Raw genomic sequence first — 16,896 nt, 5'->3', positions numbered from 1 at the left:
ACCCGGGAGGCGGAGCTTGCAGTGAGCTGAGATCCGGCCACTGCACTCCAGCCTGGGCGATAGAGCGAGACTCCATCTCAAAAAAAAAAAAAAAGAGAAAAGCATTTGGCAATAAAGAATGGACTACTGATACACATGCTGTAACCTAGATGAACCTTAAAAAAATTATGCCAAGTAAAAGAAGTCAGTTACAGAAGACCACATAAATGACATATTTCCATTTATATGAAGTGCATGCAGTGGGCATATCCATAGAGACAGATAGAAAGCTGATGAGTAGTTGCCAGTGGTTGGAGGGAGTTGGGGGTGCGGAGTGACTGCTTAGGGGTACAGGGTTTCTTTTGGGGGCGATGAAAATATTCTAAAATTGATTGTGATAATGGTTGTACAACTCTGTGAATATATTAAAAACTAGTGAATTGTACATCTTAAATGGGGGAATTTTATGGCATGCAGCTTACACCTTAAAACTTTAGGAAAAAAAAAAAAAGAAAACAAACGGAGTAATTTGAAAGATTTACTTCCCAAATTGTTTTATTCACCATCCGTAGTCTGTCTTAGGTTGAAAGAATTGTGTTAAAAAAAGAAATCTTATAACTAAAAGTGTGTAGTGTTTTGGGGCTTTATTTGGAACAGAAGTATGCAATTGTGCTTCCTTTAATTTATGTAACCTATTTTTTAATATCATTCAAGTTTAATTCTTGATCCAATGAATGTATAAGTAAAAAATGAAAGTAATACCCTTCGTTTACTTCAGATGGAAGGTAGCACTGCAATATTTTGTACCTTGGGCAATTGTCTACCTTGCGGTGATTGCTGTTTTATGTGTTGCAGGGAAGGAGATTGGTGGGAAGCAAGATCAATCGCTACAGGAAAGAATGGTTATATCCCAAGCAATTATGTAGCGCCTGCAGATTCCATTCAGGCAGAAGAGTATGGCACTACTTCATATTTTATTAATTATTTTGATTTTTAAAATGTTTTAATGCACATTCTACTGAGCCACAACTTTACACACACAGAATTACATACCAGTCTTAATTCAGCTAATGTATCATATGAATAGATGTCACTTAAAAATTAGTAACTAACATCATAGTATTCGCTTACAGTAGGATCATAAACGAATCTGCATCAATTATATTTCCTTATGCCTAGTCTCTTTTATATTTTCACTTAAATATGTATCTGTAAACCTTTTGCATATTTTTCAGACTGTCTCACTTCAAAAATTTGCCTTCAGATTATCCTCATTCCCTGCCTTGACTTATTTTTTAACTTGCAGCTTATATATGGGGGTGTGCTGGTATGGATGGGTATATTGGTGTATATATGCATCCCATACATATCAGAGACTTACATTCTTCTTTTTTTTTTTTTTTTTTTTTGAGACAGGGTCTTGGCTCTGTCGCCCAGGTTGGAGTGCAGTGGCGTGATCTCGGCTCACTGCAACCTCCACCTCCCGAGCTCAAGCAATTCTCCTGCCTCAGCCTCCCAAGTAGCTGGGACTACAGACATGCACCACCATGCCCAGCTAATTTTTGTATTTTTAGTAGAGACGGGGTTTTGCCTGTTGGCCAGGCTGACTCCTGACCTCAAGTGATCCACCCGCCTCAGCCTCCCAAAGTGCTGGGATCACAGGCGTGAGCCATTGCGCCTGGCCCAAAGACTTACATTCTTTAAGGTTTTACTATTTTTAAATATTTCAGAGATTTATTACCACTTTATAATTATAAAAGTAATATGCCCATGAAAAAATATTACCTTCAGTTAGTTTTATATGACTGTTAACCTCTTGATTTAGGCACTTGCATTGTAGTTAGTGTAGGAAAGTATCCTTCTCTTTTACCAAGTACACACTGAAGTATTTGAGGTAATAATTCAGCATGTTTGCAACCTAAAATTAGTTAAGAAAAAATATGTATCTATATATACATGTACACATATACATATAGAGAGACAGAGAGTATGACAAAGCAAAGTGTTAGCTATTGGGAAACCTAGTTGTAGGGTTTATTGTAGGGTGTATGGGAGTTCTGTGTCCTATTTTTGCAACTTTTAAAAAGTCAAAATTCACCTTCAGTGACATACTACTTTTAGGTTAAACCAGTTTATCTGGGATTCATAAATGCTACTTTATTTTCATATTACAACACTTAACAGAGTGCCTTGCATATGATAGGTGCTCTATCAGTGTTTGTTTGCTTTTATTAATGATTTGTAATGTGTCTCAATAACTCTTTGTTCTACTATGGTGCTTCTTACTTTCTGTTTTGTTCTTTTGTCTTCTGCAGTTTTCTGTGAGCTCTTCCACAGCAGACACTGTCATTTTATTCACAAAACCTTATTAAATTAAACCCACACATATTTAGAGTTACTAGTAATTTGGGTATGATATACTTGTGTCTTACTGAATACAGATGATGATGCTGTTACCAGGGAACCACTTCTGTTCTTCCTGTCATAGTCTTAATATTTCCATTTGTCACTGACAGAAAGGGTCTGTTATTTTGCTGCCTTTCCTTCTCCATTTACTGTTCCTGTGACTGTCAGGTGGAGTTTTAAGGGGCATATTGAGTAGTTAATACGTGGAAATACTATAAGAGTATATTCTAACAGTAATATTTGTGATATTACTATTTAATCAATAAAACTCTTACATTTTCCTGTATTTTGAGCTGTGTTCTCTAGCTATTCTTTGTCATCCAAACCTATCCCACTCCATTCTTACTGACACTTGTGTATAATTTTTCTGAACCTCATACTTTTCAATTCAAAACACTTAATTATTTTTCCAGATGGTATTTTGGCAAAATGGGGAGAAAAGATGCTGAAAGATTACTTTTGAATCCTGGAAATCAACGAGGTATTTTCTTAGTAAGAGAGAGTGAAACTACTAAAGGTATGAATATTGTTATATTAGTGTAAGTATAAAATTTCTTGGGGCAGTATTTTGAGAAAGATATAGTGAAAGTTTTTATTTTTCACCCAGGTGCTTATTCCCTCTCTATTCGTGATTGGGATGAGGTAAGGGGTGACAATGTGAAACACTACAAAATTAGGAAGCTTGACAATGGTGGATACTATATCACAACCAGAGCACAATTTGATACTCTGCAGAAACTGGTGAAACACTACACAGGTATGTGAATATTTCAAAGGTAAAAATTATTTCTTCACATTCTAGTTTATGAGGACAAAATCCATATCCTCATTTCTCTTAAGATTTAACACACTTATTTACACATAATACATACTGAATAAATGTCTGTTGTATTCTAGTTTTAAAAGGAGGAACAGGTGATACTTACTACTTGAATCGTGCTACTCAGATAATGTGCTAATAGACTCTCATCATTTGAGTCCTTATATCTTACTGGCATAGTATTTACATTGGAGTTCATTTCATCACATGTACATTGTGAAAATAAACCTAAAAGCAATTATTTATGGACACTTAGTAAATAAAAGTAAACATTGGGTAGCAGAAAAAGCTACGTCAGAAGGATTACCTTCCTCTGCATGGGCTGGATCACATAAGCTTTCCTAAATATAAATCCAATGAAATTTGGTCTGATGATAACATTTTTCTTATCCTAGAAAATTAACCTACAGCGATTATAGACATTTTTGTCTTTCAAGGATGGAAGGTATTTAATATTAGAATCTTCTGTCTCAAAATTTTTCATTACCAATTTGGTATATGAATGCCCCTGAAAGTCTTTATATGATTAATACTGGGAGAGGGGATGTTTCCGTGGTAATGTCTTCAATGACAGCTATCTACAAACTATGTCTGTCAAGTCACCCAGCAATCTTGACATTGATTAAGCATGTTACCAAGCAGTGGCATCACTTGTAATTGCCTTTGTCACAATGTGAATTTATGTGGTTATTTAGTGAGAATAGGAGAGAACATGTCTCATTTACAGTAAGAAAGATTATATAAGCAGAATTCACAAGTTAAGCCGTTATGAATCTAGGGTTCCCTGACTTTGTGTCTCCCTTATTTAAAAAATCAGTCTCCTGCTAGGCATGGTGCCTTGTGCCTTTAATCCCAACTACTGATGCAGGAGGATCACTTGAGGCCAGGAGTTCAAGAACAGTCTGGGCAACATAGCGAGACCTCATCTCTTAAAAAAAAAAAAAAAAAAAAGGGGCTGGCATGGTGGCTCACGCCTGTAATCCCACCACTTTGGAAGGCCGAAGTGGACAGATCACTTGAAGTCAGGAGTTCAAGACCAGCCTGGGCAACATGACAAAACCCTATCTTTATTAAAATACAAAAAAATTTAGCCAGGTGTGGTGGCGTGTGCCTGTAGGCCCAGCTACTTGGGAGGCTGAGGCAGGAGAATCACTTGAACCCGGGAGGTAGAGGTTGCAGTGAGCTGAGATCACACCGCTGCACTCCATCCTGGGCAACAGAGTGAGACTCCATCTCAAAAAAAAAAAAAAAAAAAAAAATCTCCTAAATGATCCTAAATGAACTCTTTCTTTGACTTTTGGTTTGCCTGTTACAAATTAGTGGCTATTAAATATAACATTTAATGATAACATTCTTTTTGAGAATTAATAAAACCCAGTGTACAAAGGCAGAACTTTAGAAGCAGACAGACCTTGATTTGAATCCCATCTCTACCATTTACTAACTGCAGGACCTTGGGGGAAAGTTGCATATGTTTTCAAAACTTCATTTATATGAGATATTTGTAAAGTGCGAATTTAGCACAGTACTGGAACATACTAAGTGTTTAGTAAATAATAACTTAAAATATATATATATATTTTAAGTTATACTAAGTAGCAAATATACTAATATATTTACTATATATTAGTATATACATACTAAGTATTTAGTAAATAATATATATGTGTGTGTATATACATATATATTTTTTGAGTCAATCGCACTGTGTCACCCAGACTAGAGTGCATTGGCACGACTTTGGCTCACTGCAACCTCTGCCTCCCAGGTTCAAGCGATTCATCTGACTCAGCCTCCTGAGTAGCTGGGACTACGGGCATGCACCACCACGCCCGGCTAATTTTTGTATTTTTAGTAGAGACAGCGTTTCACGTATTGGCCAGGCTGGTCTCAAACTCCTGACCTCGTTATCTGTCCGCCTCAACCTCTCAAAGTGCTGGGATTACAGACGTGAGCCACTGTGCCTGGCCTTAACAATAAATTTTACAAAATATTTCACTTATATATATTTATATTATATATTTATATATATATATTTCATGTTTTGCTTCTTATGGACAACTCCCTTTTTGTTTTGTGTTTTTAGAGTAAAACTCGAAAGGACTTCTATTTTTGTTTTTCTACAGTTTAAACTTAAAACATTGATACACTACATACCCTGTAATTTTTGTAATTGATTCTACAGTGTAGTTTATTCATTTATCTAGAACATGCTGATGGTTTATGCCACAAGTTAACAACTGTGTGTCCAACCGTGAAACCTCAGACTCAAGGTCTAGCAAAAGATGCTTGGGAAATCCCTCGAGAATCTTTGCGACTAGAGGTTAAACTAGGACAAGGATGTTTTGGCGAAGTGTGGATGGGTAAGAAGCCTGAATTTTTGTTTTCTGTCATTGTTTAGCTGTGGATTAAAGTGCAACAATTTATGATAAAATGTTTCATTATTTAAGGTAAGTGCTGTTTACTGAAGTTTGGTCTAAAATCCTTTAAAATATAAATTCATAAAATGTGTTGTTTAGGAACATGGAATGGAACCACAAAAGTAGCAATCAAAACACTAAAACCAGGTACAATGATGCCAGAGGCTTTCCTTCAAGAAGCTCAGATAATGAAAAAATTAAGACATGATAAACTTGTTCCACTATATGCTGTTGTTTCTGAAGAGCCAATTTACATTGTCACTGAATTTATGTCAAAAGGTATGTATTAGTATCTCTTTAGGTATTCGTGTTGATAATATTTTTAAGAGTCTTTATTTCTATTTATATGCATATAGACTTATCATATACTGTTTTCTAATTTAAGATTTTTCTGTAGACATTTGAATAGAAGAAACCTGACGCTTTGTGATTATCCAGTTATTCCAGAGGATAGTATGACGTTTAAAAGGAAAAGTAGGCAGGCTGAATTAATTTTGAATTTAAGTTTGGCTAAAAGAAACGGAAAAGCTAGAAAGGTAAAAAATAGAAATTGTCTGTACACATTTAATTAAAATGATAAAATCAGAAAGATACTTACATTTTTAGTACTAAAGCAAAGAAATAAGGTAAAGTTAAATTAGTTTTCTCATTTTAATATAAACATAATTCCTATATTCAGGACTTCTAGGAACAATTTTTGGCCACTGTTTTTTTGTTTGTTTGTTTTTTTGATAGAGACTGGGGTCTCAACAATGTTGCCCAGGCTGGTCTTGAACTCCTGGCCTCGAGCAATCCTCCCTTTTTGGCCTCCCAAAGTGCTGGTATTACCAGCATGAGCCACTGTGCCTGGCCTCCCCACTACTTTCAATGGAAATTTCTTCATTTTCCTAAACTCTAGACCACAAGATGGGATCTTCAGTAACAGGGTTAGTTAGGGGGAGGATAAAGAGATTAATACTCTTTCCTCTTTTTCCCTGTGCAAATGATACTTTAAAGAGGAACTAGTAAGTCAGCAGATATGCTGACAGGCCTGATTTTTATGTTTGATTTGATCTGCTTTATTATTGTTATTTTTACTCTTGAACCAATAATATACAGTAGTCACTAATTATGTCACCTTCTCCAGTAGTCTCATCTTGACCAATGAAGTAGTTCCATCTAGTGGTGACAAGGACAACTACAAGTTACGTATTTGCTATAGGAAAAGTTTTCCCCACAAAAGGGGACTGAAACCAAAAGTTAAGAAATGATACAGCCTGTTTATTGATAGCCAGAACACACCTAAAGACCCAAAGCACCTGGCGCTCTTTGGAAGGAATGTATACTTGAAACAGTTACCAAATATGGCATTTTTTTGGTTTGCTTGGTGTTTTGTTTTGTGTTTTTGTTTTTTTGTGAGGTGGGGCCTCACTCTATCCCCCAGGGTGGAGTGCAGTCACAGTTTTCTGCAGCTTCGACCTCCCTGGGCTCAAGCGATCCTCATCTCAGCCTCCCAAGTAGCTGGGATTACAGGTGCATGCCACCCCACATAGATAATTTTTGTATTTTTCTACAGATGGGGTTTCTCCCTGTTTCCCAGGCTGGTTTGGAACTCCTGGGGTCAAGCGATCAGCCCGCCTTGGCCACCCAAAGTGCTGCGATTACAGGCGTGAGCCACCACACCCAGCCCAATTATGCCCTTTCAAAGAGTATATTAGATGAACCAGAAGAGAAGGGAGGGCCAGGCATGGTGGCTGACCTGGGAAACATGGTGAAACCCCATCTCTACAAAAACTAAAAAAATTAGCAGGGCATGGTGGCACACACATGTAGTCCCTACTCAGGAGGCTGAGGCATGAGAATTGCTTGAGCCCAGGAGGTTGAGGCCACAGTGAGCTGTACTTGTGCCACTGCACTCCATCTGGGGTGAAAAAATGAGACCCTGTCTCAAAAAAAAAAAAAGAGAAAAGGAGAGGGAAGATGTTTAAATCAAGGTATTGGAAGCAGGCCAGGCACAGTGGTTCACGCCTCCAATCCCAGCACTTTGGGAGGCTGAGGCAGGCGGATCACTTGAGGTCAGGAGTTCGATCCCAGCTTGGCCAACATAGCGAAACCCTGTCTCTACTAAAAATACGAAAAATAGCCGGGCTTGGTGGCTGGTGCCTGCAGTTCCAGCTGCTTGGGAAGCTGAGACACGAGAATGGCTTGAGCCTGGGAAGCAGAGGTTTCAGTGAGCCAAGATGACATCGCTGCAGTCCAGCCTGTGTGACTAAGCGAGACTCCGTTTCAGATAAAGACTTTTAACAATTAAAAAATATATTGAGAGCATAAAAAATGTAATGAAGGTAAGGCTAATAGCCCACTTAGCACTGTATATTAATTTAAAAATTATTTAATTGGGAGAACATGGTAGAATTCTGTGTTGTCAGACCACTGGGAACAATTATTTCCAGACGGGAGAGATTTAGAATACAAGATAACAAAAGTCCTTTCTATTTTTAAAACTCTTTAATTCCTCATTTTGGTATTCACTTAGCACTTGTCCCTTGATAATCTGTCCAAACTCATTGCCCCATGCACTCCAGCATAAACCCACTGTTCTGCTCTTTGTTTTCATGGTTTTCTTCATGTTTTTTTCTTTCAACTGGAATTTGGTTTCCCTAGCTCTGGACCAGTAAGTATACCAACTACACTTCCCCGATCTAGTTTATGGTCAGGCATTCCATTTAGTTGTCATTTCTATTTAGTCTTCTTTAATCTGGAGCCATTCCTGAACCTTCCTCTGTCTTCCATAGCATTGTTACTTCTGAAGAGAATAGACCACTTGTATGTTTTAAATGTGCCTTAATTTGGGTTTGTGTGATGTTTTCTCTTGATTAAATTCAAGTACATTGTAAGCTTTTAACAAATAATAGAGAAACCATAATCAGACTTGTAGCCTTTTTCTTTTTCTTTGCTGTTATTCATAGTACTTGGTAGTTTTCAGAGAGAGCTTGGTCATGGCAGTAGTTCAACAGCAGCTCATTTAGCTACCTGTATTTAGTTTTAACTATGCCCAAGATATTCCTAGTTGTCTGAATTCTTGATTCAGATTTACTTAAAATTATGTAAGTATTTAATACTACTTTCTGAATCAGAATTGTGATATTGATCAAAGCAAGGAAAAAAATGCCTCTTGTCAGGTAAAGTTAATGCATTTTCTTTTTTTTTTTGCATATGTTATCAGGAGAAGTTTTCAAAATTTCAGCTTAGAGACCTCTTCTGGGATCTAGATAATTATTTAGAAACTCCAAAACTGCACAAAATTTTAAAAAATGAAAAGCTAAGAAGTTCTGTGTTGTGATTTGGGGTGGAGTGTTCATTTCAATCCTAATATAAGATTTGCTTATTTTATATGAATATCTTACTGTCTGTTACAGGAAGCTTGTTAGATTTCCTTAAGGAAGGAGATGGAAAGTATTTGAAGCTTCCACAGCTGGTTGATATGGCTGCTCAGGTATCTGTATATATGCATGTATCCATTTGAATTGAAAGTGTATATTAAAATGTAGAATAATCTTACCAGAATATTATAGTTTATGTAGTGAAATGGTGGGATTTTATTTTTATTTTTTATTTTTTTAGAGAAAGACTCTCATTCTGTCACCCAGGGTGGAATGCAGTGGTGCACTGATAGGTGCCTGCTTGAAGAGCCTTGAATTCTTGGGCTCCACCAATCCTCTCACCTCAGCCTCCTGAGTAGTTGGGACTGCAGGCGCAGGCCACCATTCCCAGCTAATTTTAAAAAATATGTTTTTTTTGTAGACACAGGGATCTCTGTTTTGCTTAGGCTGGTCTCAAAGTCCTTGGCTCAAAGGATCCTCCCACTTCAGCCTCCCAAAGTGTTGGGATTACCTGGCCAATAATGGAATTTTAGAACTGGCAGGAACATTAGAGATAATCCAATGCAAGCTCTTAATGTTACAGATTAATGAAGTGTCAAAAGACCAGAGGTATCTAAAATTCACATAACTTGTTAGTAACAGAACCAGTATTAGAACCAGCTATATAACTCTTAGTCCAGTGCTGTCTTCTATCATATGGTTTCTTAGAAAATAGATGTTTCCAGGCCAGGCGCGGTGGCTCACGCTTGTAATCTCAGCACTTTGGGAGGCCAAGGTGGGTGGATCACTTGAGGTCAGGAGTTCGAGACTAGCCTGGCCAACATGGTAAAACTCCGTCTCTACTAAAAATACTAAAAATTAACCAGGCATGGTGGTGGGCACCTATAATCCCAGCTACTCAGGAGGCTGAGGCAAGAGAATCGTTTGAACCCGGGAGGCAGAGGTTGCAGTGAGCCAAGATCACATCATTGCACTCCAGCCAGGGCAACAAGAGCGAGACTCCCGTCTTGGAAAAAAAGAAAATAGATGTTTCCACAAATGTAAAGTCTATATGTATTCATATTTCAACAGATAATTTTAAGAAAATTAAAGTGGATGAGTGCTGTTCCAAAGAAAATATTAGTAATCTAAAGTGTATGCTGAATTTTTTTTTTTTTTTTTTTTTTTTTTTTTTTTTTTTTTTTTGAGACGGAGTCTTGCTCTGTCGCCCAGGCTGGAGTGCAGTGGCCGGATCTCAGCTCACTGCAAGCTCTGCCTCCCAGGTTTATGCAATTCTCCTGCCTCAGCCTCCCGAGTAGTTGGGACTACAGGCGCCTGCCACCTCACCCGGCTAGTTTTTTGTATTTTTTTTTTTAGTAGAGACGGGGTTTCACCGTATTAGCCAGGATGGTCTCGATCTCCTGACCTCGTGATCCGCCCGTCTCGGCCTCCCAAAGTGCTGGGATTACAGGCTTGAGCCACTGCGCCCGGCCGAATTTTTTATTTACTGTAGTCCAACACAAGAATTAAGATGGTATATATGCAGTTTAAAGTGGAACTTTTTTACTCTTCTGACTTTTTGTTTTAAATATACAGTGAAAACTGTTTAAAGTTTCTCTTCAGATATGTGGTAGCTATTGGAGAGGCCTTATTATTGGCTTTGGTTGACATGCTCATTTTGGAATCTTACCTCCTAGCATCCAAATGTCCACAGAATCTGACAATTCAGAAAAACTATACTGAGAAACTATACATAGGCGACAGGCATATGCCAGGCCGGTTCATGCTTCTGAGTTAGACACTCTGTGGTAGGGGAGGCTGGCAATCCATTTTTGTTTAAAAAAAAAAAAAATAGATTTTGTGAGCCACATCCAATCTGTCATACTTTTTTCTTCTTAAAACCCTTTAAAAATGTATAAACCAGGCTGTGCAAGATGGCTCCTGTAATCTCAGCACTTTGCACCTGGGCAACATGGTGAAACCCCATCTCTGCAAAAAAATGCAAACATTAGCTGGGTGTGCTGGTGCATGCCTGAAGTCCCAGCTACTCAGGCTGAGATGGGAAAATTGCTTGAGCCCAGAAGATGGAGATTGCAGTGAGCCAGGATTGCACCACTGCACTCCAACCTGCATGACAGAGTGAGACCATGTCTCAGTCACTCAAAATGTAAAAAACAGTTTTGGTTCTCTGGCCATGCAAAAACAGGCTGTAGGCCACATTTGGCCTACAAGCAGTAGTTTGGGAATCTCTACCTTGTGGTTAATACCTTTATCACTGTGTCATCTTAGATTGTGCCTGATAAGGACCTTGATGAGCTTGTTTCCAGAGGCACTAAATTACCTTGTGATTTATCTCTTCTCCTAACCACTGACACAAGAAGACATTAGGAGGGTTAATCTTGGTCTTCAGAGTAATGCTAGATTTTATTTTTTTTGAGACTGAGTCTCGCTCTGTTGCCCAGGCTGGAGTGCAGTGTGGCACAATCTTGGCTCGCTGCTATCTTTGCCTCCTGGGTTCAAACAGTTCTCCTGCCTAAGCCTCCCGAGTAGCTGGGATTACAGGTATGCACCACCATACCTGGCTAATGTTTGTATTTTTAGTAGAGACGGGGTTTTGCCATGTTGGCCAGGCTGATCTCGAACTCGTGACCTCAAATGATCCGCCCGCCTCGGCCTCCCAAACTGCTGGAATTATAGTTATGGGCCACCGCACCCAGCCAGTGTTAGATTTTTGAAATCTGAATTTAGCCTGCATTTTTATTATGTTTTCTGGTTTTCCTGTTATCTTCTAGACTATACCCTGTTACCATCATCTACTTCTGAGATAGTATGATTTTCAGTGACACAATTTGACGTTAATCATAATTGTCTTCTCTCTGCTTCCCTTTGTATTATATGTCTTGTGTTTTTTGTTTTTTGCTTTCCAAGATTGCTGATGGTATGGCATATATTGAAAGAATGAACTATATTCACCGAGATCTTCGGGCTGCTAATATTCTTGTAGGAGAAAATCTTGTGTGCAAAATAGCAGATTTTGGTTTAGCAAGGTTAATTGAAGACAATGAATACACAGCAAGACAAGGTAAAATTACTTTTACATAAAAGCTTGTAATGTAGTGTTCTGTGTTTTGCTTAACTCTCTTGACTATACAGGGTTTTCCAGAATAAGAATTGTTCTAGGTTCCCTCAGAATAATCATAGAGACATTGATTTCATTCATAAAATCACGTACAGTAAATACCACTATGGCTTTCTGGTAGTTATTTCCTCCAAGAAAGAACTTGACTAGGTATCCTTTGCATTATACATATAGCAAATAGTAGCCTCTTTACACTTCATTTGACATGACAACAAACCTGTTTTAATTTCTTTCCTGGAAAGGCCAGAGAGTCTCAGTCAGGAGATATTGCCCAGTACCGCCACTCACCAGGGGACATCTGGGGGCTACTGCCGATATTTAGTGGGTAGAGGCCAGGTATACTGCTGAACCTCCTACAGTGTACAGAAATGTGCAGGCAAGACCCCCCACAACACAGAATTATCAGGCCCAAAATGGTAGTGGCGCCAAGATTGAGAAACCCTGCTTCAGACATAGTGCTTTCTTTCAACCTCCATACTTTTGTGCAGTTACCTCTATCTGGAATGCCTTCCTATCTGTAATGTGTTTTGTTGTTGTTGTTTTTGTTGTTGTTTTTTCGAGATAGGGTCTCACTCTGTCGCTCAGGGTAGAGTATAGTGGCGTAATTTCAGCTCACTGCAGCCTTGACCTCCTGGGGCTCAGGTGATCCTCCTGTCTCAGCCTCCTGAGTAGCTGGAACTACAGGTGCACATCACCACGCCTGATGGATTCTTTGTATTTTTTGTAGAGACCAAGTTTTGTCATGTTGCCCAAGCTGGTCTCGAACTTCTGGGCTCAAGCAATCCTCTTGCCTTGGCTTCCCAAAGTGCTAAGATTACAGGCCTGAGACACCATGCCCGGCCTGTAATCTTTATATGTGAAATCCTAACCATTCTTTAGGGCTTAATTTAGCTGCCACTTTTTTTTTTTTAATAGTTTTTGGGAAACTAGTTCTTTAGTGGTGATTTCTGAGATTTTGGTGCACTCATCACCCAAGCATCGTGCACTGTACCCAATATGTAGTTTGTTTATTTGTTTGAGACAGAGTCTCGCTCTGTCGCCCAACCCAGGCTGGAGTGCAGTGGCACAATCTCGGCTCACTGCAACGTCTGCCTCCCAGATTCAAGCGATTCTCCTGCCCCAGCCTCCCAAGTACCTAGGATTACAGGCTCGTACCATCATGCCCAGCTAATTTTTGTATTTTTAGTAGATACGGGGTTTCACCTCCAATGTGTAGTCTTTTATCCACCCCCAACCTTTCCCCCTTAGTCCCCAAAATCCGTTATATTATTCTTATGCCTTTCTGTCCTCATAGCTTAGCCCCACTTTTAAGTGAGGCCATACGATATTTGGTTTTCCATCCCTGAGTTACTTCACTTAGAATAGTGGCCTCCAGCTCCGTCTAAGTTTTTGCAAAAGCCATTATTTCATTCCTTTTTGTGACTGAGTAGTATACCATGGTGTGTATATGCCACACTTTTTATTATCCACTTATTGGTCGATGGTCATTTAGGTTGGCTCCATATCTGCAATTGTGAATTGTGCTGCTATAAACATGTGTGTATGTATCTTTTTCATATAATTGATTTTTTTTTTTTTCTTTGAGACAGCTTCTCAATCTCTTTCCCAGGCTGGAGTACAGTGGCACAATCTCGGCTCACTGCAACCTCCACCTCCCAAGTTCAAGTGATTCTCCTGCCTCAGCCTCCCGTGTAGCTGGGATTATAGGAACCTGCCACCAGGCCTGGCTGATTTTTTTATTTTATAGAGACAAGGTTTCACCATGTTGGCCAGGCTGGTCTCAAACTCCTGACCTCAGGTGATCCACACACGTTGGCCTCCCAAAGTGCTGGGATTACAGGCGTGAGCCACCACACCTAGCTGATTTCATTTCCTTTGGGAAGTTATTGCTGGATTGAATGGTAGCTCTACTTTTAGTTCTTTAAGTAGTTTCCATACTGTTTTCCATAGTGGTTATACTAATTTACATTCCCACTGTCAGTGCAAAAATGTTCCCTTTTCACCACATCCACACCAGCATCTATTGTTTTTTTTGACTTTTTCATTGTGGCCATTCTTGCAGGAGTACGGTGGTGTCTCATTGTAGTTTTAATTTGCATTTCTCTGATGATTAGTGATGTTGTAGCTGCCACTGGTTTTTTGTTTGTTTGTTTGTTTGTTTTTGATACAGAATCTCTCGCTCAGGCTAGAGTGCAGTGGCGCAATCTCGGCTCACTGCAAGCTCCGCCTCCCGGGTTCATGCCATTCTCCTGCCTCAGCCTTCCGAGTAGCTGGGACTACAGGCACTTGCCACCACCTCAGCTAATTTTTTTTTTTTTTTTTTTTTTTTTTTTTTTTTTTTTTTTTTTTTTTTAGTAGAAATGGGGTTTCACCATATTAGCCAGAATAGTCTCGATCTCCTGACCTCATGATCCGTCCACCTTGGCCTCCCAAAGTGCTGGGATTACAGGTGTGAGCCACCACGCCTGGCAGAGTTTTGCTTGTTTGCCCAGGCTGGAGTGAAGTGGCATGATCTCGGCTCACTGCAACCTCTGCCCCCCAGATTCAAGAGGTTCTCCTGCCTTAGCCTCCCAAGTAGCTGGGATTACAGGCATGCATCACCATGCCTGGCTAAGTTTTGTATTTTTGGTAGAGACAGGGTTGCACCATGTTGGCCAGGTGATCCGCCTGCCTCGGCCTCTCAAAGTGCTGGGATTATAGGCATAAGCCACCGTGCCCAACCACCTGCGACTTTTTAAATGAAACGTTTTGTGATTGTGCCAAGGAAAATTGATCATCTGTTTGTCTAAATATCTAAAGAACTCTATTTTAAAACACTGTCTACAAACATATAATAACTTAAAGAATGCAAGATACCTATAATCTTATTTCCACAGTAAGTTTATAAACTTCATGAAAGCCATGCTTTTTAGGTTTCCATAATGATTAGCATAATGCCCTCCACATAAAAGACATACACTAAATATTTGAGTAAATTAACATGGGCTTTTAAAAGTAGTACAATAAAATTTTCCAGAATGGTATATAAAGTAGGAAAGAGATTATGTTTGAAAACCCGTAGACATTGTAACTCAATAGAATATTCACTCATCAACCAATAGCTAACTACAGCTATTAGGTGCCAGACTGTACTTAAAAGTTACACATCTTGTAGCCCGTATTTTTGGCTTACTACAGCTTCAGCCTCTATTTTCTTAAATTGTTTTCTGTTCCCACAACCAACTTATTTTTTAAATCATCAGCTATCTAATCAGGAATAAATATAATTTATTTCAATATGAATTTTAAAAATTAATGTTTCTCACATGTGTCTTGTACATTTAAAGAATTGACACTGACGACTACAGTAGAGATATTGACAGAAGATTAGCCCTGCATATGCTGTATTTACACAAATAGATTTTTTAAAAACATTTAAGCAAGATTGTCAATATTATTTTAGGTGCAAAATTTCCAATCAAATGGACAGCTCCTGAAGCTGCGCTGTATGGTCGGTTTACAATAAAGTCTGATGTCTGGTCATTTGGAATTCTGCAGACAGAGCTGGTAACAAAGGGCAGAGTGCCATATCCAGGTAAGCTTGCATTTTATTAGCTCTTGGTTATCTCGTGAGTGGCTTTATCAGGAGTTTATTAGGAACAGAATTGTAAGCGGGAAAAAGGCCTTTATTTCTTCTCATAGTCCCCCTGCCTCTCCCTCTCCCCACTCCTTCCCTGTACTGTGGCATTGGATGGGTAACAGTCAATGCAGTCAATGAAAGCCACGATCCTTGACTGGGTGAGCATATGAGGTATGCCCCACATTCACCTCAGCTTAGGACATTTTCCAAAAGGGCCTCTTACTGTTCTCTCAGATAATAAACATATCTTAAATATCCTGGGTCATCACCCCATACCCTAAATAATTGTTATTTCCCAGTAGTGTGACTGGTAGGTTTTTTTGTTGTTGTTTTTTGTTTTGGTTTGTTTTTTGAGACAGTCTCGCTCTGTCACCCAGGCTGGAGTGCAATGGTGCAATCTCAGCTCACTGCAACCTCTGCCTCCTGGGTTCAAGCAATTCTCCTGCCTCAGCCTCCCAAGTAGCTGGGATTACAGGCACCCGCCACCACGCCCAGCTCATTTTTTGTATTTTTAGTAGAGATGGGGTTTTGCCATGTTGGCTAGGCTGGTCTCAAACTCATGACCTCAGGTGGTCCACCTGCCTAGGCCTCCCAAAGTGCTGGGATTACAGGCATGAGCCACCGTGCCCATCCTGGTATGTTTTTTTTTTTTTTTTTTTGAGACGGAGTCTTGCTCTGTCGCTCGGTCTGGAGTGCAGTGGCCGGATCTCAGCTCACTGCAAGCTCTGCCTCCCGGGTTTACGCCATTCTCCTGCCTCAGCCTCCGGAGTAGCTGGGACTACAGGCGCCCGCCACCTCGCCCGGCTAGTTTTTTGCATTTAGTAGAGACGGGGTTTCACCGTGTTAGCCAGGATGGTCTTGATCTCCTGACCTCGTGATCCGCCCGTCTCGGCCTCCCAAAGTGCTGGGATTACAGACTTGAGCCACCGCGCCCGGCCCTGGTATGTTTTTTTAAATATGTACTAGCCTTGTTTTCTTCATTAGATTGTTTTGAGATCCTTTTCTTGTTTTATTTCTCCTAACAAAACCTATTTATAAACCAGTACTTTAAAAAATATGTCTGCCATTAATAAAGAGGAAAAATAAAAATGTTTCCCTTTCAAAATTATGAGATTTGTATAGTTCCTAGGGGGAAGGAGAAATTTTAGCCCACTTGAAATTCAGCTATCATT

General features: G+C 39.4%; 1 protein-coding gene across 5 annotated transcripts in view; it reads left to right on the top strand.

Moving 5' to 3' along the window:
• YES1 (YES proto-oncogene 1, Src family tyrosine kinase) overlaps positions 1 to 16,896 on the top strand; it is a 93,592-nt gene that overhangs the window by 66,189 nt on the left and 10,507 nt on the right. For all 5 annotated transcript variants that reach the window (XM_030925833.1, XM_010354905.2, XM_030925831.1 and 2 more), the window contains 8 exons: positions 835 to 933; positions 2,799 to 2,902; positions 2,993 to 3,142; positions 5,413 to 5,568; positions 5,725 to 5,904; positions 9,024 to 9,100; positions 11,895 to 12,048; positions 15,548 to 15,679. In XM_030925833.1, coding sequence (XP_030781693.1) covers positions 835 to 933; positions 2,799 to 2,902; positions 2,993 to 3,142; positions 5,413 to 5,568; positions 5,725 to 5,904; positions 9,024 to 9,100; positions 11,895 to 12,048; positions 15,548 to 15,679 — 1,052 coding nt within the window. The remainder of the gene's footprint in view (positions 1 to 834; positions 934 to 2,798; positions 2,903 to 2,992; positions 3,143 to 5,412; positions 5,569 to 5,724; positions 5,905 to 9,023; positions 9,101 to 11,894; positions 12,049 to 15,547; positions 15,680 to 16,896) is intronic.

The sequence above is a fragment of the Rhinopithecus roxellana genome, chromosome 21, assembly GCF_007565055.1.
Source record: "Rhinopithecus roxellana isolate Shanxi Qingling chromosome 21, ASM756505v1, whole genome shotgun sequence".
Taxonomy (NCBI): domain Eukaryota; kingdom Metazoa; phylum Chordata; class Mammalia; order Primates; family Cercopithecidae; genus Rhinopithecus; species Rhinopithecus roxellana.
This window is presented reverse-complemented; position numbering and strand designations above follow the sequence as displayed.